Below are 24318 nucleotides of genomic sequence, written 5' to 3'. Positions count from 1 at the left end.
ATTTTCAAATTTTTTCAGATTACAAATTTTTCAAATTTCAAATTTTTTTCAGATTTCAAATTTCAAATTTTTTTCAAATTTCAATTTTTTTCAGATTTCAAATTTTTTAGATTTCAAATTTTTTCAGATTTCAAATTTTTTCAGATTTCAAATATTTCAGATTTCAAATTTTTTCAGATTTCAAAATTTTCAGATTTCAAAATTTTTCAGATTTCAAATTTTTTCAGATTTCAAATATTTTAGATTTCAAATTTTTTCAGATTTCAAATTTTTCAGATTTCAAATTTTTTCAGATTTCAAATTTTTTCAGATTTAAAATTTTTTCAGATTTCAAATTTTTTTCAGATTTCAAATTTTTTCAGATTTCAAATTTTTTTCAGATTTCAAATTTTTTCAGATTTCAAATTTTTTCAGATTTCAAATTTTTCAGATTTTAAAATTTTAATTTCGAGTTCGATTCGTTATGAAGTATTGAGCCGCTCAACTCATTGATTCGCGAGCCGGCTCAACTCATTAGCAGCCCTAGTCTTGTAGAATATTCTTATCAACCAATATTTGCCAAAAGTCACTCGACTTTAACTATTTCCTCTACCTAATTATTTCTAAACCTTATTAATTATATATACTTGGAGAAATGAGTTTGTATAAAAAGCTAATAGATTTAAATTTTATGAATTATTGAGAATAAACGTTTGATTTAGTGGCTAAATTAAGGCAATTAATGCACCAACTTAATTTTCTCAGCTTTTCTTTTTATGAATTATTATGGAATTTGTTAGATAGCTGCCTTGACAATTAATGATAGCTGCCTTGGCAATTAATGCACCAACTTAATTTTCTCAACGTGTGCGTGTTTAAATATCTGCCTTGACAATGATAGCCCAAAGTCCTCCTCCGGGCAGTACTATATATATATTTTAGTGTCCCCGATCTAGCTAGCATGCACCTCTATCGATCACAGTTCACAGCAAACGATGGAGATTACTAAACCGAGTTCCCTCATACTACCTCTTACAATATTTATCACTCTCACATCCTTTGTTCTATCACAGCACAATGGATTACCAAACCTAGATATTTTCTCGGAAATATCCAGAAATCCCAATGACACGTCATTATTTGCAACTGATTATGGCAATCTGTCAAAATCCACCCCTGGTGCAGTCTTCTATCCATCTTCTCCAAATGACATAGCCACACTAATACGCCTCTCCTATTGGTCCTCAAAGCCCTTCCCCATCTCCCAAAGGGGCTCAGGACATTCAGTACATGGCCAGACGTTCGTTCCAGACGGTGTTCTAGTGTACATGCCATCGCTCGGCCGTAACCAAAGCGACTGCCGCATAACTACTGTGAGCAACGGCCCCATCCTCTATGTTGATGCGGGCGGCGAGCAGAGATGGATTAATGTGCTAAATGCGACACTTAAACATGGTCTAATGCCGCGTGTGTTTACAGATTATTTGTTAGCAACAGTCGGAGGCACACTTTCAAATGCGGGGATTGGTGGCTCAGCATTTAAGTATGGTCCCCAGATATCCAATGTATATGAACTGGATGTGATTACAGGTACATATATATATTGTGTATATTTGTATATATACTATGAAAAAAAGAGACACATAAATCAACCAAAAATTCCATAAAGAACTTACAATATTGCATATTGAAAGTGATATGCCGGTTTTAGTTTAATTAAAAACTCAACAACATGATCAATTTTTTTGGAATTAGTTTCTGAAAAGTGAAAACATAATAGCTAGGAACATCTATTTTTAATTATTAATTGGAATATGCATGCAGGAACTGGGGAAACAATAACATGCTCAAGAGATATGGAACCTGATCTATTCTATGGTGCTTTGGGAGGTCTGGGTCAATTTGGGGTTATAACTCGAGCTCGAATCACACTGGAACCGGCTCAAAAGACGGTGCGACGGGTCCGGCTATTCTACACAGACGTGGAACTACTGATGAAGGATCAGGAGAAGTTGATATCCGTAGAGAACGATTCATCAGGCTTCAATTTTGTGGAAGGACAAGTTTTTCTCAGCATGGAACAAATTTCTAGTATAGGCTCAGTTTTCTCGGATAACGACACAGCAAAGATAACTCGGTTATTTAATGAAACTGATGGGCCGCTATACCTAATCGATGCTGCTCTATACTTCAATGATACGACAGCCGCGTCAGTAGATCAAGTAACATCTCAAAATAATCTTCTTTTTTTTTTTTTTTTAAGTGAATTTCATGTATACCCCTAAAAAATCACGAGATATCAAGTACTCTTTCTCTAAAATTATTAGTAATATATTTACCTCTAAATTTCAAAAACTCACAAATTTATCAATTTATTACCTTTTATATTATAACTCATTTCAAATTTATAAATATTCAATTTACTCTTTATTAAAAAAAATAACATATTAAAGAGAAATTAATATTCAATCTTCTAATTGACCAGTTGTGAGGGGGATGGTTCAATATAGATCTACTTTTGTGATGCTCACACATGCATATATATAAATGTCACTGTGTATACGTCACAAGTAGGTAAATGAACCATTTGTCTTCAGAAACTAATCAATTACAAGATTAGATATTTTTCTTATACAACATACCTATTTCATTAAAGGATAAAATTGGAAGTTGTATAAATTTAAAATGATATTGAGTAGAAAATGAAATAAATTGAATAAATTTGTGAGTTTTTCAAATTCAGAAGGGTAAATATGATATTATAAAATTTAGAGGGGCAAATACATAATTTCAAATTTTTTTAGTATACATAGAATTCCTCCTTTCTTATGTTATCATGGTTCCAGAAATAATTTTCTTGCATCACACACACATCCAAAATAATACACGTCAACAAGCAAAAAATTTCTAATGATTGAACGAATCGTGCTTTGTATTGCACATAAATATAATATGGTATTAAATTCTGATGTTATATGAATTTAATACACAATTTTAATGGTCCGTCAATTTTGTTCTTATAGTACGTACATCTAATGCGTTTCCTTATATTTTAACATGATATATTTTTAATTTTTAAAATTTATCGAATTGATTTTAAATGAAAAATTCAAACTATTTAAATTAATATTTTAACGAGAGCTTCGTTTCCATATATTTCTTTTTAATTTCCAAATTTATTTACTATTAAGTCAAGTGGTTAAAATATAAAGGATTATGTACGCATCTTATTGCACTATATTCTTTTGTGACTCTCTTGACTTGATAGTGAAGAAATTTGAAAATTAATTTTTTTTTCATATGAAAACGAAGTTCTCGTTAAGAAAATTAGTTTGAACTGTTTGAATTTGTAGTGGATTCGATAGGTTTTAAAGACCGAAAATATATTGTTAAATGATAGATGAAGCGCGTTAGCCCGATGTGTTAATTGGATGATAATTTTGCATGACTGTAAATATTAATTATGTGTTAATCAGATGATACTTTTGATAGAAAATAAAGGTTTTGCTGAAAGAGCTACACTACATATCTGGGTATGCATTCTTCTCCGACACACCGCTTCTTGATTTTCTTAATCGATTATACTATCAAGAGGTTCAGTTGAGACCCCTTGGGCTGTGGCTGGGCCCTCATCCATGGCTTATTATGTTTGTGCCCAAATCGAAAGTACTTGAATTCGATTCAATAATATTTAAGGGTATTTTGAAAGGAAATAACGCGAGTGGCTCTCTTTTATTCTTTCCGCTGATCAGAGCAAAGTAAGTTCTCCATCTCTGTTTTAAAATAATATTTAAGACTTTTTCTGGTATATGTCTAAACTCTAAATCATAGAATTGCCGAAAGTTTGCACAAATATTTGTGTGCAATGTTGATTTTGGGCGTATGAGTTTTGCGTTAGGAAGTTATGCATGATTCATTCTTCACGATGCATTAAATTTTGTATAGATTCACACTAATTTTGACTATCAAATTACACATTTGAGAATCACCAATACATTTTTAATACTTCGAACACAGAATTTATTGCACTAAAAATAAATAACCATGTATAAATTTTAATGCATCGAAAAAAATGAATCATGCATAATTTGTACATGATCCATCCATTCTCTTTGATGCATCAAAATTTGTGCACACAAATTTTACATGACAATGCTCGAGGGAACGTTGAGGATATAGATAGTTAGATAACCTCAATCTTTTTACATTGATATATCATGACAATCCATCCATTCTCTTCCATATTAGAGGTTGCATGCATGCTTCAAATAATTGGATTTCTTTCCTATGAATATTTTAGAGGTTGCATGCATTTGCTTCTACTGATTTCTCAACTGAAACATTAATTGCAGGTGGGATGATAAGATGTCAGTGGTGACTCCTGATGAGGAAATTTTCTATGCTGTAAGCTTTCTTTGGTCAGCAACGGCAAACAACACACAAACTTTAATCGATGCCAATGATCAAGTAGTAAGCATTTGTGAAGAATATAACTTAGGATGCAAAGAGTATCTTCCTCATTTTACAAATCAACAAGATTGGAAAAGGCAATTTGGCAATAAATGGGACAAGTTTGTTTCAAGGAAAAAAAAGTATGATCCAAAAGTACTCTTGTCTCCCGGTCAACAAGTATTTACTCCTTTAGAAAAACTTTAAACTATGTGGTTGCAACTCTTTATTGAAATAAGTGTGTTTTTCAACACACACACACACAGATCTTTTGCTCGTTTTGTATGTTTGGCAAACAATAAAAGACATTGTACTTCTATTGTAATGGACTTTACTGAATAAAATGTATTAAATTTTGATTTATTTTATTCTATTTCTAATTTAACCAATCAATAAACACCTCTAGGAGTAAAACTGTTTCTACCAAAAAGTTCCATGTTTGTGCTGTGAGAGAAATCATCAGTGTACCAATGATGCCAAATTTGTTATACAATTTTCAATGATACAGTAAGCTTACTATAAACGTTATATATGGGCCTCTTTATTAGGAGTAGAACTAGGGTGTTTAGTCTAAAACTCATTGAATCGACTTCAAACGATGAATTTGAACTGTTAAAATCTGCCTACCTTACGAGTGATGGATCTACATGTAAAAAAAAAAAAAAAATTGAAATTAATTTTACATAGAGTCAAGTGGTCAAAAAAGTTTCAAAAAATGAATGCATTAAAATTAATTTATTAACCTTCTAATTTTGACTGCTTGACTTTATACTAAATTAATTTGAATATTTAAAATTTTCACATGTAAACACATCACTTGTAAGATAGGCGGGTTTCCACGTTTCAGATTTGTCATTTGAAGCTGATTCAATGGGTTTTAGACTTGAGTTCACCAAGGAGCTTGGTGAACTTAAGAACAGTATCCTAGTTCTACTCCTTTATCAGAACAAATTGTGAGTTATGTATTCTAAAAATTATCTTATGTTGATTACTTTTACATGTTATGTTTATAAATTAGATGCTACATACATTTTGTTCCATAAAATTTATGTTTATCTTTAGAAGTGTTCAAGAAAATGCTCTTGGTCTTGAACTATAGAATTCTATATGATGACAAACATAAATTTCTAAAATGTTCACAAACTTACTTATTAGCATGGAAGACTAATATACCATGATAAGTTTGTCATGTTGATTAAAGTACATTGTAGTTCTATAAATATTGATAAAGTCTTATCATTTAATAACATTAGTATATGAAGGGTTTCATATATTGAACAGACATAACAAATGAAAATATTATATGAGTTATGTTAATGTCATTAATATTTTCATTGTGTTTCGAAATTCTAAGATATGAGATGTATTTCTTTTTCACATGAAAACTATATAATGTAATTAGTATTAAAATGTCACACCCCCGATCCGGAGGTGCGACGATTCTACTACTGCGTCTATTTACCATTTAATATACTTAACACTAGGCATGGATCTTTTTATACATTGCCAATAGCATCCATTATTTTTTCCACATCCCAATTTATTTACAAGAATTACCTGACATTTTATAGTGGATAATGCTAGAGAAATACTCTATGCATCATGTCAGATAGAATAAACCCAAATCCCATACCTTTAGGTTGTCCTGCTGTCAAATATAACCCGAAAGCACTCTTTATCTTCGTATAAAAAAAAACCTGTAACCCACAAGGGGAAACGAGTGAGAAATAATAAATTATTTCTCAGTGCTGATTGCTACTTAGATTATTGGATTCGAAGGAAATCCATATTCAGAATGAAATCACCGCACGAGAAACAAATAATTCATTTCATAATGACGAATGCAAATGCTTAATAACAGTATCCAATTGAACAACAAAAATCAAATTCAATAAATCAGAACGCTAATAAGGATCTTATCAGAATAAATGGTTTGGGTCAAAATCTTTTAAACCATAAAGTCAGGTAATATTTGGAACCTAATCTTTACAACCACTAAGTCTGGTAATGTTTGATTTCTTAACTTTACAATTTCTAGTCTGATAACACTGAAAAATACTATAACATGTATCTGTCGTGTCAGGGCTTATACTGTTCTAACTATCCTGACACCTGATTAACGGAAACAATACGAAATCAATATCACAATACTGTCATTATCGGAAAAAAAATCAATGATAAGATAGTTACCACAGTTCATTAGTCTTACAGTCACAATTCACATTTATTCAATATCCCCTATCCAACCGGTACTCGATTCAGTTGGGGCCATTCACCATATGCGCATAAGGGTCCTGGAGTAAAGTCTAGTAGCTAGCTAGACTTTACGATATATTAATTATTTTTCTCCACTATATGGGGGTTCAAGGATTACAGTATTTCATATTCAATTAATTCAGTCACTGTGGTCTCAATCAATCATTTACAATAAGAATTAACCAATCGATAAACCATATCAACATGACAGTCAACCGACTTACCTGTAATTCAGTTTCAATTGTATTGGGCTATGCATATGATGCAACAGTTCAATCAATGCAGTCAATCAAATATTCAAAATGTATAGCGAGTTACGATTTAATTCCTAGTTATGAATCTCAGACTAATCCAATAACCTCGCAACTGATATCGTTGGGCAATAGGGGATGTCACTAATTATTTGTTCATGCCAATCATTATGTCTCGTCAATCTCTTTAAGCCTATGTCAAAAGAATATATATCTTCTATTAGTTTTAAAATCATACTTTGCTTTGTGATATCAATTAAACTCAACTATATAACGAAGCACACTTATAAGTTATAACCATCCCTAATCATTGTTTAATTATTTTCTTAACTTCTTTCGCTTATATTCAATTCAGGCCCCTAGTTCAAGTCTAAGTCCGTTTAACTAATTCAAGTAATTCAAGTCCAAGTTCAACAATCCAAATATCAATTTCACATACACATCTAGTCCAAGTCTGTTCTATTTTATTTTCTTTTATATATATCAAGCTCAAGGCAAGACCACATTTCTATTTTCTTAAATCCAAGAGCTTTATACTCACTTAACTTCATTTCTTCCATTTTATAGCTTACGCCTTACCGTATACTTCATATTTTCATTATTCACTTTAGTCCCTCTAACATGATTAATTTACCGACTTAGCAAATTTTACCATTTAGTCCACTGACCAGTGAACTATACCATAACAGAATTAATAAACATGGTACTGAATGATACCAGTGTCTAGAGATGCAAAATCATGAACTGACCAATCTCAACTTTTTGGTTGCAGTAGAAATCGATACCATAAGACATCAGTACTAACAAGCTAAGGTTTAAACAACATATAAAGAAGACAAAATAAAAAGGAATAAGATTTTCAATCAATTACTATTTGAACTCAATTGACAGCGATATAGCAGTTACATGCTTCATTTCTCAAAGGTTATTAGAACTCTAATCATGAGAGAGAGAAAGCATCATCAAGAGAGAGGAAATTACCCATGCCAATAACCGTATAGCTCCCTGAGGATATTACCATGACCAGTGATTTAAATCTCAAAAGCATGATCAACAAATGAGAGAGATATATGAACAAAAGCCCTTCTGTTGTTTTCTTTTATTTTTCTCGTTTTCATTTCTTTTCTTTTCTTTTTTTTTCTTTCATTTTAAGGGAGAAGGAATACCATTGATTAAGGGAGAACAAGTATGTGGGTGTTTCACCCATAAGCTAGCCGCGTCGCTTTGGCCATTTGGTCAAATTTTTCTTTACTTTAAGTTGTCATTTTTTTAATATTTAACCTTCATATTTCCAAGTTTTGCAATTCAGTCCAAATACAAAGAGAGTTACAATTATTAGTAGGGTTTTAATTCTCTATTATATCTATTAATTTGTCTAACTTTCTAGAATTCAAACATTTAAAAATTTCAAATTAACAACATATAATATAATTGAACAAAGTAATTTAAATATATCATGTTATGCTTAAATAAAATGATAGTTGACATTAAAATGTGATTTATGGTATGAAAAACATATTTAAGCATTTTGTATATTATTTTCAATTATTAATTCCATATACATATTTTGCATAGTGTTACATAAAAACTACTTATCATAGGTAGTGATAAAAATATTAGTGTCTTGTATATAACTTGTGCAGGAGAAAATTATATGTCATTTATAATGAGTGATGATATTTTATGAACCCCTTGGTAAAGTAGAATTATAATGCATGCAATATAACTGAAGTGCAGTTATATATTTATAATTTACTTAGGAGACCAACAAAATAAATATAATAAAAAGATGACATAGTCTGACTTTGTATCTTATTCATAATATCATGAGGCAAGGAATGAACACAAGTAATGTTATTTGTAACATTACTTTAAAGGATCGTGTATTGTAAAATGATACTTTACATCTATGTTATTTGAGTAACTATAATGTATAATTAGAATACCACTTATAATTTATGGTAATAAAATGTTTTATGACATTGCCAACATAACACAGATCTTCCACATAGGACACACCAACTGAACGAGAAACAAGAAAGATATTTATTTATATGATGTATATTGTTTCATATGATATGAAATAAAATACATGTGATAAAATGTTAAATATAATGTTGCTTGGAACAAAAATAAATTTATGAGAAGTGTACATATATAATACCTTTTATTAATATAAAAAATATATGAAATTTCATAAACTATCCAGGTTTTTACTATTTTTTTAGATAGGTACAAAATCACTGCATCTGGACCATCCAAAAACAGTGATTTTGTACCTATCTAAAAAAATAGTAAAAAAAATTCAAATTATATAAAATTTGGTCTCTAAGCACATTTTTAGAATGTAGAACAAGATGAACGGTTTGGATCAACTATTTGAACTTTATAAACAGAGATAGAGACGTGGGATATTGTTGGGGCACAAAACCAATGCTGCATTTTAACCCTTCTCATATATATATATATATATAGAGAGAGAGAGAGAGAGAGAGAGAGAAAGAGTCAAGCTACCATGCTTTGCAAATTAAAGTGAGTGTTTTAATTTACGCTCATATCTCTAGTTTTAAAGTTCAAAACGTTGATTCGAAACATTCAAGTTGATATCCATATTAAATTGTGCTTGGAGACCAAATTTTATATTTTTTGGAAATTTTTTACTATTTTTTTAGAATTTTTGAAAATCACTATTTTTAATGGTCCAGAATTTTCTGAAAAACACTGATTTTGAAAAATTCTAAAAAAAATAGTAACAAATTTCCAAAAATATAAAATTTGGTCTCCAAGCACAATTTAATATGGATATCAACTTGAACGGTTCGGATCGATGCTTTAAACTTTGAAACTAGAGATATGAGAGTAAATTAAAACGCCCACTTTAATTTGCAAAGCATGATAGCCTTACTCTATATATATATATATATATAGAGTAAGGCTACGCTACTTCGCGAATTAAATGGACTGCTTTAATTCACGCTCATATCTCTAGTTTCGAAGTCCAAATAGCCAATCAAAACCATTAGATGTTTAATCTATATTAAAATGTGCTTGGAGACCAAATTTTATATTTTTTGGAATTTTTTTACTATTTATTAAGATGGTTTGAAAATTATTGTTTTTATTAAAATTCTGCACCATTAAAAAACAGTGAGTAATGTACATTCGTATGCATACGGTCTAAATTTAAAATTTCAAAATCCAAAACGTCGATCCGAACCGTTCATCTTGTTCTCCATATTAATATGTACTTGGAGACCAAATTTTACATATTTATGAATTTCTTTACTATTTATTAAGCCACTTTGAAAATTGTTGATCCAACGGTGGCTTAACAAAACAGTAAAATCAGCAGCCACCGTTGGATCAGCAATTTTCAAAGTGACTTGATAAATAGTAAAACAATTCAGAAAAATGTAAAATTTGGTCTCCAAGCACATATTAATATGGAGAACAAGATGAACAGTTCGGATCGACATTTTGGATTTTGAAATTTTAAATTTGGACCGTATGCATATCGGACCATATGCATACGAATGCACATTAGTCACTCTTTCTCTATATATGTATGTATATATATATGGAGGTTGGCTAAGATCAAAGTGGTAGTTCCTAAGCTTTGGTACTACTAATTCATTTTTCAATTTTCAAAGTTTAAAATGTTGATCTGAACTGTTCAAGTTGATCTCTATATTAAAATGTGCTTGGAGACCAAATTTTACATTTTTCTGAATTTTTTATTTATTTATTAAGCTACTTTGAAAATCACTGATCTAAGCACATTTGGTAAGCCAGCGTTGGATCAGCGATTTTCAAAGTGGCTTAATAAATAGTAAACAAATTTAGAAAAATATAAAATTTGGTCTCCATGCACATTTCAATATAGAGATCACATCAAACGGTTCAGATCGACTTTTTGGATTTTGAAAATGAAAAAATGACTTATAAGCATATACCCTCATATGTTTATGGAAATAGAGTAGCCAACCTATATATATATATATATATATATATATATATATATAGAGTAAGGCTTGGGTGCTATGGATAGCATAGAGGACTACGGTGCTACGGCTCAATATTCGCGTTTTTAAAATCCTAACGGTCAATCCGAACCGTTCATCTTGTTCTCCATATTAATATGTATTTGGAGACCAAATTTTATATATATTTTTTAAAAATTTACTATTTTTTTAGCTAGGTAGAAAATCACTTGATCTAAAAAATTATGCACCATTCAGATATTTGATTTTCTACCTATCTAAAAAAATAGTAAAAAGTTTTCAAAAAATGTAAAATTTGGTCTCCAAACACATATTAATATGGAGAACAAGTTGAACGGTTCGGATCAACCATTAGGATTTTGAAAACTCGAATATTGAGCCGTAGCACCGTTGTCACACCCCGCGGCCCAACGAGGCGCGACAGGTGCTTCTGCCGTAGACATACGGTTGCCCGTATGCCTACAAGGCAATTACGATATAATAGGAAATAAAAACACAAACAAACAACCAAACAAACAAATAACATAAATCCCAGCTGGTCAGGTAATATCATACAAACCCGTATCTCGATGGATACGCATCACAAAATGACATAGAGACTATATATATACACAATCAAAACATAACTATATACATAATCTCTAATGTCAAAATACCAGACAGTCTAAGCAGCGGTGAAACCAGGCCTACCGACCTCGTGCCTCTCTCGGATCTGCCGAACCGGAACCTGAAAAATTAACCCAAAAAGGGGATGAGAAATAAATTCTCAGTGCGATAAATTTGCCACATTTCGTTCCTGGACTTGCAATCACAGATTATATTCAAAAATAAAACACAAATAAAGCTCAGATCAGTTTATAATAATATATAAACATGAACGCATAAACCCGACATCAATTAGCCAAATGAAATCACAAATCAGGATTTGTCAAAATGGAATTCAATCACACAATATTTGGTTTAACTCGAGCTCAAAATATCTGGTAGTGACTACAGATGTTCCACCAAACTGGAACTCATTTCGTTCCCACTCATCTGTAGTTACAGGCTTAACCGTTTAAGTAAAAGTCTGGTTCCATTTCATATCCGGAAAATCCATTTAAATCCAATTGAACGTCCAAACGCATTACCCCCTGGGTAATGCCTCCGATACACAAGTCACCCATAACCAAAATCATAATACAGAGTCACTTACCCCTCGTCCCAACCGGTACTGGGAACTGCCGAGGGCCAGACGATCTAAAGCTTTAGAACACTGGGCGTCAAAGTCCATGCATAGACTTTGACAAATCCGGATTCACCCCCTGGGTGACGTCGCCACGATGGGAGACATTAATACCATATCCACCAACCGATGGTGAAATAAATCACGGTGACTTTTAATTCCAAATTAGATCATTCAGATCAACACAAATAATAACCATACCAGCATGCAGATCAATCAGATAAAACAATTCAAGTTTCAATTAATTTGGGCAATGCAATGTATATGCAACACAATTCGATAATGCAATTTAATCAATAAACAACATGTCAATCGAAACACAGTTTAATTCTGAATATAAAATATCAAACAAGTCCAGAAACCCCGCACCTGATCGAGTCACGTATCCCTCGCCTATGAATCGGACGTCTTGAAGGATCCGGAAATCTCTTGCCTTACCAAGTTACCACCTATTTTACACGTTTAATTGATTTATTTTATCACCATTATAACCATTCCATGTTACAATTCTTTCTTAGCTTTAGAAAATATAATCATGCTTTACATGTAAAGTTATGTATTCATGTCATGCATTTAAAAGAAATACTTATGTATCCATATCATGCAAATGGGTCATTTAAATCAAACTCATGATTTAGCTAAGTTGCTTTGTACCATGTTGCATTTATAACAAGTGCATGGTTCATATAAAACGATGTATCATGCATGCAAGTATATCATGCAAAATTTGTGGTTCAACTAACCCTAATTCGATCGATATTCAATTGGTATTCGGTTTAATCAACAGATCTCGTTTTCTTATATATGTCAAGTTTATACGGTTAACTAATCAACAGATCGACAAAATTCGCAATTTCTCGAATTCATTACAAAACCCTAATTCCAGAATTTCAAGGTTTTAATCCATTAAACAAGAATCGATAAATTCCACAAGTTATGATTTACTCCATTAAATCCTAATTTCAATTATCAAACCCTAATTCGAGTTTCAAACGAAAATTCGACAAATCGAGAAAATTAGGGTTTCAAGAAGGGTTAAGAGAGTTAGAGATATACCAAATTGAGAGTTTGAAAGGATCGATAACTTGGTTCTGATCTCGAATCTCCGGACAGTTCGATCGATCTCGCGGCAATTAAGTTTCCTTTCTCTCTTTCTTTTATTTTCCTTGCGCACACAACCACACCCTCATGCATCCCCCGAAATGAAAAGGGTCTCGGAAGGGAAGGGAAAAAGGGGTTTTATTAAGTTTTGGTTCTTTTGCAATTAAGCCCCTCCAATTTGCTAATATTACATAGTTGATGAATTTTGCATATAAACCCTCTTATATATTTTTATTGTAATAAAATTGTTATAACGTGACAACCGTAGCCCTCTATGCCATCCATAGCACCCAAGACTTACTCTATATATATATATATATATGAGGAGGGATCAAGTTACAATAATTTTTGAGTTACAACAAGTTACCACAACTATTTTTTACATTTTTAAAGTCCAAATCGTCGATCCAAACCGTTAGATGTGATCTCTACAATAAAATGTGCTTGGAGACCAAATTTTACATTTTTTGGAATTATTTTACTATTTATTAAGATGGGTACAAAAACTAGTCAAATTCAAACCATTGAATTTTGTACCCATCTTAATAAATAGTAAAAAAATTTCAAAAAATGTAAAATTTGGTCTCCAAGCACATTTTATTGTAGAGATCACATCTAACGGTTTGGATCGACGATTTGGACTTTAAAAATGTAAAAAATAGTTGTGATAACTTGTTGTAACTCAAAAATTGTTGTAACTTGATCCCTCCTCTATATATATATATATATATGAGTAGAACTAGGGTGCTCTTAAGCTCACCAAAGTTTTGGTGAGCTTAACTCTAAAACTCATAAAATCGATTTCAAATGACGAATCCGAACCGTTGAAATCCGCCTACCTTACGTGTGATGCATCTACATATGAAATTTTTAAACATTCGAATTAATTTAGTATAAAGTCAAGCGGTCAAAATTAGAAGGTTAATAAATTAATTTTGGTGCATTCATTTTTGAACATTTTTTGACCACTTGACTTTATACTAAATTAATTCGAATGTTTAAAAATTTCACATGTAGATGCATCACACCAAAGGTAGGCGGGTTTCAACAGTTCGGATTCGTCATTTGAAATCGATTTGATAAATTTTAGAGTTAAGCTCACCAAAACTTTTGTGAGCTTAAGATCACCCTAGTTCTACTCTCTCTCTATATATATATATATATATATATATATATATATATATATGAGATGGGCTATGGTGCATTGCAATGCATGGAGGGGTTTGTGCATTGGACCATTAATCTAAAATTCAAAATCCAAATGACTGATCCAAACCATTCATCCTGTTCTCCATATTAATATGTGCTTGGAGACCAAATTTTACATTTTTCTGAATTTTTTTACTATTTATTAAGTATTTTACAAAATTGTTGATCCAATGGTGGCTGCTGATTTTACTATTTTGTTAAGCCACCGTTGGATCAATAATTTTGTAAAATACTTAATAAATAGTAAAAAAAATTCAGAAAAATGTAAAATTTGGTCTCCAAGCACATATTAATATGGAGAACAAGATGAACGGTTTGGATCGGCCATTTGGATTTTGAATTTTAGATTTATGGTCCAATGCACAGACCCCTCCATGCATTGCAATGCACCATAGCCCATCTCATACATATATATATATATATATATATATATATATAGAGAGAGTTAGGCTGGGGTGCTATGGATAGCATAGTGGCCTCTATGCTACGGCTCAATATTCGAGTTTTCAAAATCCAAACGATCGATCCGAACCGTTCATCTTATTCTCCATATTAATATCTGCTTGGAGACCAAATTTTACATTTTTCTGAATTTTTTTACTATTTATTAAGTATTTTACAAAATTGTTGATCCAACGGTGGCTGCACAAAACAGTAAAACCGTTGGATTAGCGATTTTCAAAGTGGCTTAATAAATAGTAAAAAAATTCAGAAAATTATAAAATTTGGTCTCCAAGCAGATATTAATATGGAGAATAAGATGAACGGTTCGGATCGACCATTTGGATTTTGAAAACTCAAATATTGAGCCGTAGCATAGAGGCCACTATGCTATCCATAGCACCCCAGCCTAACTCATATATATATATATATATATATATATAGAGAGAGAGAGAGAGAGATGGGCTACGGTGAGTTACGAAGTAAAGCGACTATTTTACTTCACGCTCATATTTTGCGATTTTTAAGTTCAAAACGTCGATCCGAACTGTTCATCTTGTTCTCCATATTGAAATGTGCTTGGAGACAAAATTTTACATTTTTTGGAATTTTTTTTTACTATTTATTAAGCAATTTTGAAAGTCGCTGATCTGATGGTCCAGAAAATTTTATTGTTTTTTACTGTTCACAGCAAAACAGCAATTTTAAAAAATGCTTAATAAATAGTAAAAAAATTCCAAAAAATGTAATATTTGGTCTCCAAGCACATTTCAATATGGATTAAACATCTAACGGTTCGGATCAGTCGTTTGGACTTTCAAAATAAAAATACAGCGTGAAGTAGAAACGTGTTTTACTTCGCAACTCACCGTAGCCCACCTCATATATATATATATATAGAGAGAGAGAGAGAGAGAGAGGGGTTGGCTAAGATCAAAGTGGTAGTTGCTGAGCTTTGGTGCTACCAATCCGTTTTTTAATTTTTAAAGTTCAAAACGTCGATCCGAACCGTTCCTGAGCTTTGGTGTTTTACTTCCCGCTTATATCTCTATTTTCAAAGTTCAAATAGTCGATTCGAACTTCTCAACGTGATCTTCATATTAGTACGTGCTTGGAGACCAAATTTTACATTTTTTGGAAACTTTTTACTATTTTTTTGGAATTTTTGAAAATCAATATCTTTTGAATTTTTAAATTATTTTTTTATTTTCTTTTTTGGGCGCATTCTGAGGGTGTGTACCAATTTTTCTTTTAGTTATGTTTTATTTGAAATTTTTGGAATAAGTTTTTTTTTGTATTATTCTATTTTGTTCTGTAATTTTTAAAATTATATGTATACATCAAATTTGACGGAGAAATTATAGAAAATAAAACGCACTGTTTAACAAATAAAAATGTTGTATTAAATTTGAACTAAAATTACTACAAAAAATTATACACACAATCTAAGCAGCGTTTTGTACTAAGTAAGTTGGTGCGCAAATTACTACAAATTATATGCACAATCTGATCAATGTATTATACTACAAATTATACGCAGAACAAAACTAAAAAATAAAAATAAAAAGTTGGTGCGCACTCTCAGTTTGGGCACAACAAAAATAAAAAATATAAATATAAATAATTTGGTGCACATCTCCAGATGTAGTGCGTATTCTGAGAGTGTGTGCATGATAAAAACTCAATTTTGAAAATATGAATGGTAGTTGTTTAATTTTAAATTATTGAGATGTTAACTAAAAAAATTTCGATATATATTATGTATTGATTAACTATACAATGATAAGAAAAAGATAGTATTTTCTGAAAGCTCTCATAATAAAAGTCGGTGCTATCAAACTAGCAACTCCCTTATTATATTCACAATCTTCTTATGATGCGTGTTGACTTGTCAAATCTTTGTGTTAGAGAAGTCATACTTTCTAATTCGCCTTCTTATATAAAACCTTAAATCTAGACTTTCCAGAAGGCAACGACTGACCAGAAGCTCAACGGCGTAGTGGCTACGGTACTAGTGATATGGCCGCAAGAGATCAATATTTTATTCTTTTGGTGACTCAATGAGAGATTAAAATATTTATTAGTTTTATTTCTTCTTTCCTGATTAATTATATACCCAATTTTGATTAGTCCCGTCTTTTTGTGTTAAATTTGCATAGAATTGTAAATTTTATTTGCGGATCAAAGAAAAAAACATACCAAATATAAAGGGATATAAGAATAACCGGACAAAATAATTATTAATATTAAAAAAATAAAATTATGTTTTTTATACCTTTTTGATGTTTTATATCTAATTTTGATACAATTTGATACTTGTTTGCTCAACTGCGAATAATATTGAACCGTTAATTGCTCAATTGCTCAATGAATGATATAAACTTTTTTTTTCAGATTTTGACTATATTTTATGAATAACACTAAAATTAGATGTCAAAAATAAAACCGTTAAATGTGATCTATATTATTTTCTACATACACATAAAAAATTATCACTTTTCAATTTTGATTTTATATGAATCAATAAGTTGAAAAATCAACATTCATAAATTATCAACATCGATGTACTTTTGCAAGCACTTGATACTAATTAAACAAAATAGAAATTTTGTGATCTTTTAGGTGTGCATAGAGAAATTAATAATATAGATCATATCTAACCGATCTATTTCAACATTTAAACTTTAAATTTTAAATTATTGTAATTCTAAATATAGAGACATGATGGAAGTACAAAAAATGAAGACATTTCAATCCTTCTCATCTAAATGATATATGATTAGTATTATTCACTTGTCATAATTGTCAGATTGTATATTTTAAATATAACCTGTCATAATTAATGAAAATGTTCATGATCTTTTTATTTGTAAATAAATTAGATTATGAGTGTGGACGTATATTGACAATGAATTAATTTGACAGCTATAATAATGATCGTTAGAAATAACTTATAATTTTAAATCCAATAACTAAATGTATTATATATGTTGTGCACGTCATATACATCATAAAAAATATTGAAAGTTGATGCAATTCAGCGTTCATCAAATTAATAACATTATTAAATTTGCAATGGTACATATTTAATGAAATTTGATAGAATATTAAATGAGTTTAGAATTACATGCAATTTATATAAAAAAAATAATATTTATATATCTTTTTATATAATTTGAAAAATATTTGTCAAAAATCCAAACCACCTTTGAGATTTATTTCCCAAGCTTGGAAATTTCGCCATCATTTACTATAGCAGCAAATGCCCCAGTTTCCAATCTCATAATAATTTATGGTCAGAAAAAGTACAGTCATGGAAAATGACTAACATTATTCCAAAACATTTCTACGTGTACTGCTGAATTTTGCATGCATCCCTATCCTCTGATATTTCATGGAAAATGACTAATTAACATATATTATTCCAAAACATCAATTGGAAATATGGCTAATTATTTTTAACATAATTATGTTAAGGTGCTTTGCAAATTAAAGAAAAAAGAGTTCATATCATTTATTTATTTTTTATGGATTTTTGCATTTGTACATTTTTTTCAGAAATATGAAAAGATAACAAAGGTTCCAATTTGTCACTTGAATTTGGTTTGTGAATTATTAACACGAAAGTTAATAATAGGTGATGATAAAGCATAAAAAGTGGTCGTTTGATCCCTTTTAAATTTAGATAATTGACAAACCGCAATGGTGCTAAAATTAATATTGTGGAACTTTAGCAAACATCATTTAGAAATGCAATTCATATAGATATATACGAAGAAATATTTTATAATTCCTTGTGTTAAAATTTCACACATGCTGCCAAATATCTCAATATATAGTCAATGCTCAACAAATAAATAAGGTAAGCTCCTCTGTCAAAGAAATTGCTAAGCAAGTTCAGCTATAGACAATTAGACATGTAATTATAATGACGACAATTAATTATTCCTAATGCACGCATCTCATTGCACTAGTGAAATTTCCTTATTACTTTCTTTGTATTCTTGCTTAGGGATGTGCTTCAGTCCATTCAAAGGTTGGAACTTCAAATCTGAAATTTTTAATTCAGATAAAAAAATGTGTACTTAAAGAGTATCTCATGAGGGTTTAAATTAATTTTCTTATCAGATCACTAAAAGTGTTTGATTTATACCATTAATCACTAGTTTTGCCATATATGTGTGCCAATTTGGTTATTTTGTTCGATATAATCATATAATTACACGTGATATTTATTAAGGACATGATATATAACTTATCAACTCCTTAATAAAAAAAAACACAAAAATTAAATAAAATAATTTTAATTAACACCAAATGTTACAATTTTATAATTTTAGAATAGCTTGTTCTAACATTTTGTGAGAATAGCTTGTTCTAATTAGACAAATAAGTTTGATTCCATATTCTTGCTATTCTAACACAACCAAATACCGAACAGCTTGTTCTTAAAAATAGTCTATTTTCATTTCAACCAAACATACAAGGCTTCAACCAAGATAACATCAAATTTGGCTTCATTTTAAAGTCTCAAACTGTTGAACACAAGTCAGGAAGACAAATTTCTAAGTCTTTAGTCTCAAGTAACTTATCAAAAGAAAAAAGTCTAACAAAGAACTTACCAACGTTACATTCCTAACCAATCATGTTCTAACTACATATTTATCATAAAACATATGACCATAGAACCACATGTCCTGTTTTCAATAAGAGTGGATTTTAATATAAATGTGTTGACCACACAACCTTCAGCGCCTTTGTATTGCCTTTACAAACAAACAATCTTTAGCATCTATACAACCAAAAACAAAAAAATACAAACTTTCAGTATCTATAAATACTATATCTACTTAATTACTATCTCAAACTACAACCAACAGCCCCTCTCTCTCTCCCTTTCTGTCTCTGTATCTCTCTCTAGGTTTCCTCTCTCTCAAAATGGAACTCTTAAGTACCTCCACAGTCACCCTTCCATATGCACGACGACATGGTAACTTTAACAATGCCTACTTTCAAAACCAACCGAGTCTTCGTAGGATACATGCACAGCCTCTGCAACAAAAGTTTCTTCCTGTGCTTAAGCCAGGTCTTTCTTTGTCACCGTCATTGCTTAGAGACAAATTGTTCGTCTGCAAGGGCAGTGAGCGAATAACATGGGTGGATGAGAAAGTGCCGGAGATAATCAGGCCGTATGTTAAGCTTGCTCGCATAGACGATGACATTGCACTTTGGCTGCATGCCTGGCCTGCATTTTGGTACACATATACACATTACAGTTGTGCTATATACATTCATTACAGTTGTACGTGTTAATTATTGCAATCAAACCAAGCTAAAGAAATTGTTACATATATAAACTAATTAAAGGTTTTTAAATAAAAACAAAAGGGTTAATAAAAGAAGTTTGAGAGGGGGATTATATACAGAAGATAGTAATTCATACTCATATTTTTTCTTTGACAAACGTTTAAGGAACATTGCAAGTACATAATGGCATGAAAATTAATGCACCATATGCAACATGTAAAGTTGTAAACTACTCAGACAAGACTTTTCTTGTTCGTTGACTTCGTTCCCTTCTTTTGATTTTTAGCTTCTTCAGATGGCATACATATTTATATAATTTTCTATTACTAAAGATGTGCTCATGTGCACATGTACTGCCAATGGCAGGTCAATTATGCTGGCAACAAAACCTGGAACTGTTCCTGATTTCAAATTATTTGGACTATTTCACTTGATGGCTCTCTTTGTACATGTCTCCTGTTGCGCTTCAAATGATCTCTTTGATCTAGATTATGACAGAAAGGTAAGTTTAATATATCTTAAAGAGCTGTATATTTTGCTTATCTGGTGTAACTTTTCCATAAAACATATTGTTGTGTTAACTTTCTTGTCCATATATTATTGTTGTTTAATTAGATTGCCAACATATTATTTTCTTAAAATAATAAAAACCCAACAGCCGATCTCCTCTTCATGTTTGCCTTTTGAAGTCATTGAGAATTCAATCCTAGATATCTTGACTTCTGACGAAAAGTCGTACAATTTCTGATATTGTAGTACACTACTAAGGTTTTCTGGTCAACTATGTTTTACTTTTTTTTTTGTATCTACTGTTACGTAAATTGTCCTTCCATTGATTTAATTTTGTCTCTCTGTCAATCTATATCAATCTCAGGTAGAGCGTAGCAAGACTAGACCACTGGCAGCTGGTGAGATCACACCGGTTCAAGGGTGGTTGTTTTGGGCATTGAATATCGCATTGCTTATACCGCTTGTTCTACAACTCAACAAATTATGGTATGACAAAGAAAGTATTATTGTAAAATTATGACGTGATATTAAACAACACATCGAATCGATCCTTTCTGTCATTTTTAAGTTCTCAAAATTATTTTCTGTTGGTTTATTTTTCTCCCTAAAGGTGAAGCAGGGTAATTAAAGTATGTATTTATTGATACCTAGTATATATGTTTATATGAAAGGGACAAGAGAATATCACTCAAGAATGCTAATCTTTGTGAAAAGTAAGTGTATATAAAAGGAAAATGAAAGAAAGAAAGAAAGAAAAGTCACACTATGCTGAAAAGGATTTAGCCTTTGACCCTTTGTATTAGTTAATACTTAATAGATTAGATCCCCAAATAAATCACAAAATAATTCTAGGTCCCGCATTCTTGTATTTTTTTTTTCCTTTCTTTTTTGGGTTGCCATAAGGTACATGCTTATTTGTAATGAATTGCTCTAAACGACTAATGATTCTGAATGATTTTTTATTTTTTTTTTCCTACTGGTAAAACAGTATTGTCCTAGCAGCAGTGGAACAAGTATTGTGGATTGCTTATCCCCTTATGAAGAGAATTACTTACTGGGTATGTTTTGAGCTGGTCCAATTATTTGCTTTTTATTTTTTCAATTTTCTAAATTCTAACTGATGGAAAATATATAATCACTTCACATAACTTCTTTTGGTAATAAGTTTATGTGATAAATATTACAGCCACAAGCTTTTCTTGGTCTAGCCCACAACTGGGGTGCAACACTCGGCTGGGCAGCCGTAATGGGAAATTTGACTGATATTCGCATTTTCATCCCGGTACATATTGCTGGTATATTCTGGACAATGCTATACGACACAATATATGCACATCAGGTATATTTGTTTATTTCAATTCCTAATATCATACTTAATTCACAAGTTCAATTTGTGCTTATGGCACTTTAAAGTAAGAAGATCTGTTTGGTATAGCCCATAGCTGTTATTTCACATTAAAAACCGTTTCAACTTTCAAGCCTAATTTATGATAACTTTACCTGGATTCTTGTGCCAACAAGATGATAAATAAACCTATTATGTCTTAATTACTAATTAATTTCATGCATATCTATAACAATATTGGTAAATTTGCTATCCTGAATAATACAAAGTTTAAACCTAGCACTAAACTCTGAGCAAATAAATTCTTACATAAAAAAGAACATCCAAAACAAAGACCCAATACTGTACATGATATATTGTTAAATTGGAATATTTCAATGTTAATTTGAAGCCTATTTTCTAATTTTTTTAATAAAAAACAGGATAAAGATGACGATGCGGAGGCAGGAGTTAAATCCACAGCATTATTATTTGGAGACTCGACAAGGACTTGGCTCCTTGGATTTGCAACCATTTGTATTGGCAGCTTGATGTTTGCTGGCTACAATGCTCATATGGGTATAATTGTGCTCATACATGGATAAAGCTAGAATGAATTTATATAGTTCATCAAGATAGTTTCTGAGCTAAATTTCAAGAAATATAAGACTGACTTCAACGTTAAATTTAAGCTCTTAAAATCGATCTATTTGACGAGTGGTGCATTTACATACTGAATTTGTTAGTGTTTGGGTTATTTCAACTGACAGCAACATCCCTTAAAAAATTCCTTCAGTATTATTATCCGTATTTGCTTTATGAATTATAGATAATATTAAGATACCAAATTAATGAATTATCTCTCATTCTTTATGTCAAATCTAATTCAACTGACTTTTTTTTGTTAGGTTGGCCCTTCTACCTATCTATGATTCCTGCATTTGGACACCTATTATGGCAGATATATTCGGTTGACTTGTCAAATGGATTTGATTGTCTTATGAAGTAAGTACCAAATTATGAGCTATTATTTTATATGTTTGAAATATGATAAATTACTTTGCATATTTTCTAGGGTTTAGTCCAGAAATATTACTTCCAAACATTTTCAGAAGAATAGTAAGATCATTCAGAAAAAGGTTAAACAAAACCATTTAAATTATAGTGATTCATTTAGAATGCAGCATAACAATTTGAAATTTTTCTAGGTCTCAGTTTAATTCGACACAGTGGAGGTGTAGCAAATTGAATATCATCAAATTAAGATTCTTTGCACATATAAAGGGAGATGGGAAAAAACAAAAGAACAGATCGAAATTAGAATAATTCTCGATTCAAGCATCTTATAAGTAAACAAAACAACACTCATTAAATGCTGGTAACTGAATAACTAGCAAGTAAAGTTGTCCATAAAATTCAATGTTAAGCTACAGGTTAATTTGTGTTTTACTCCATTTGCAGATTTTTGTCAAATAAATGGTTTGGAGCAATAGTTATGGCTGGAATGGTACTGGGAAGGATTGTATATTGAGATAAGTACTTCTGCAGCAAAAGTGTCGACTAATCACGACAATATCTAGAAATAACGAAAGAGCATTGTTTTCTCCTTATTGTATTCTAAAGAATAGAGCATGTCAAAGATTTTGAGTAGTTACATTATTGAATTTTTTTTAATTAAAATGTATACAAAATAAACTTGATTTGAGGTGATGCCAAATCTTGTATGCTGTTCGGTACTGTAGTGTATTTTCTTGATAAAGGTCTTTTCAGGCCCTTCTCAGATATCTTGATGATTATTTGATCATTTAGATTCTAAATTCTTCAAATTTATGTTTCTCCGAGCCGTTTTGAGTTTGAATTGTTTGAGGTTTCTGGATCAGAAAAGTTCAGAAAAGCCAAATAGCCAATTGGGTTGCAAGTTTGCAACTGTCAATACATGAACGGATCTTTTTGTGAAGGGGAAATGGGGCTAGAGATATGAGCGCAAATTAAAAGTTAAAACACCCGCTTTAATTTGCAAAGCATAGTAGCCTATCCCTCTATTGAGATTTATGTTGAGATGTATGTTTATTGCATTATAGAGTCCGGCTAGTATAACATCGGTGTCATATGACACTAACTTCAAAATCAATTAAATAAACTTCAAACGACTAATCCAAACCGTTCAAACCGATTTACTTTATGAGCAATGCGTTTACATACAATTTTTTTTATATTTTCGAGTTAGTTTAGTATCAAATCAAGCAATAAAAATGTTGAAAAATG

At 30.9% G+C, this 24318-nt stretch overlaps 2 protein-coding genes and 1 long non-coding RNA gene across 3 annotated transcripts; 2 read left to right on the top strand and 1 right to left on the bottom strand.

Annotated features, from left to right (window-relative positions):
* The first annotated feature begins 962 nt into the window (after positions 1 to 962).
* LOC144556750 (cytokinin dehydrogenase 10-like) lies at positions 963 to 4767 on the top strand. Its single transcript, XM_078305167.1, has 4 exons — positions 963 to 1569; positions 1804 to 2201; positions 3472 to 3737; positions 4332 to 4767. The coding sequence occupies exons 1-4, from the start codon at positions 975 to 977 to the stop codon at positions 4633 to 4635; spliced, it is 1563 nt and encodes a 520-aa protein (XP_078161293.1). The 5' UTR covers positions 963 to 974; the 3' UTR covers positions 4636 to 4767.
* A 6671-nt stretch (positions 4768 to 11438) lies between these two features.
* LOC144556985 (uncharacterized) lies at positions 11439 to 12107 on the bottom strand. Its single transcript, XR_013512527.1, has 2 exons — positions 11982 to 12107; positions 11439 to 11926 (listed from the first exon to the last, which is right to left on the bottom strand). It is a non-coding gene; the product is annotated as an uncharacterized LOC144556985 (long non-coding RNA).
* A 7668-nt stretch (positions 12108 to 19775) lies between these two features.
* Positions 19776 to 23777, top strand: LOC144556744 (4-hydroxybenzoate geranyltransferase 2-like). Its single transcript, XM_078305161.1, has 8 exons — positions 19776 to 20167; positions 20586 to 20721; positions 21094 to 21215; positions 21718 to 21787; positions 21916 to 22068; positions 22497 to 22632; positions 22962 to 23058; positions 23515 to 23777. Exons 1-8 carry the CDS (start codon positions 19851 to 19853, stop codon positions 23582 to 23584), a joined length of 1101 nt encoding a protein of 366 aa, XP_078161287.1. The 5' UTR covers positions 19776 to 19850; the 3' UTR covers positions 23585 to 23777.
* Positions 23778 to 24318: the final 541 nt, after the last annotated feature.

The sequence above is a fragment of the Carex rostrata genome, chromosome 7, assembly GCF_964058835.1.
Source record: "Carex rostrata chromosome 7, lpCarRost1.2, whole genome shotgun sequence".
NCBI lineage: Eukaryota > Viridiplantae > Streptophyta > Magnoliopsida > Poales > Cyperaceae > Carex > Carex rostrata.
This window is presented reverse-complemented; position numbering and strand designations above follow the sequence as displayed.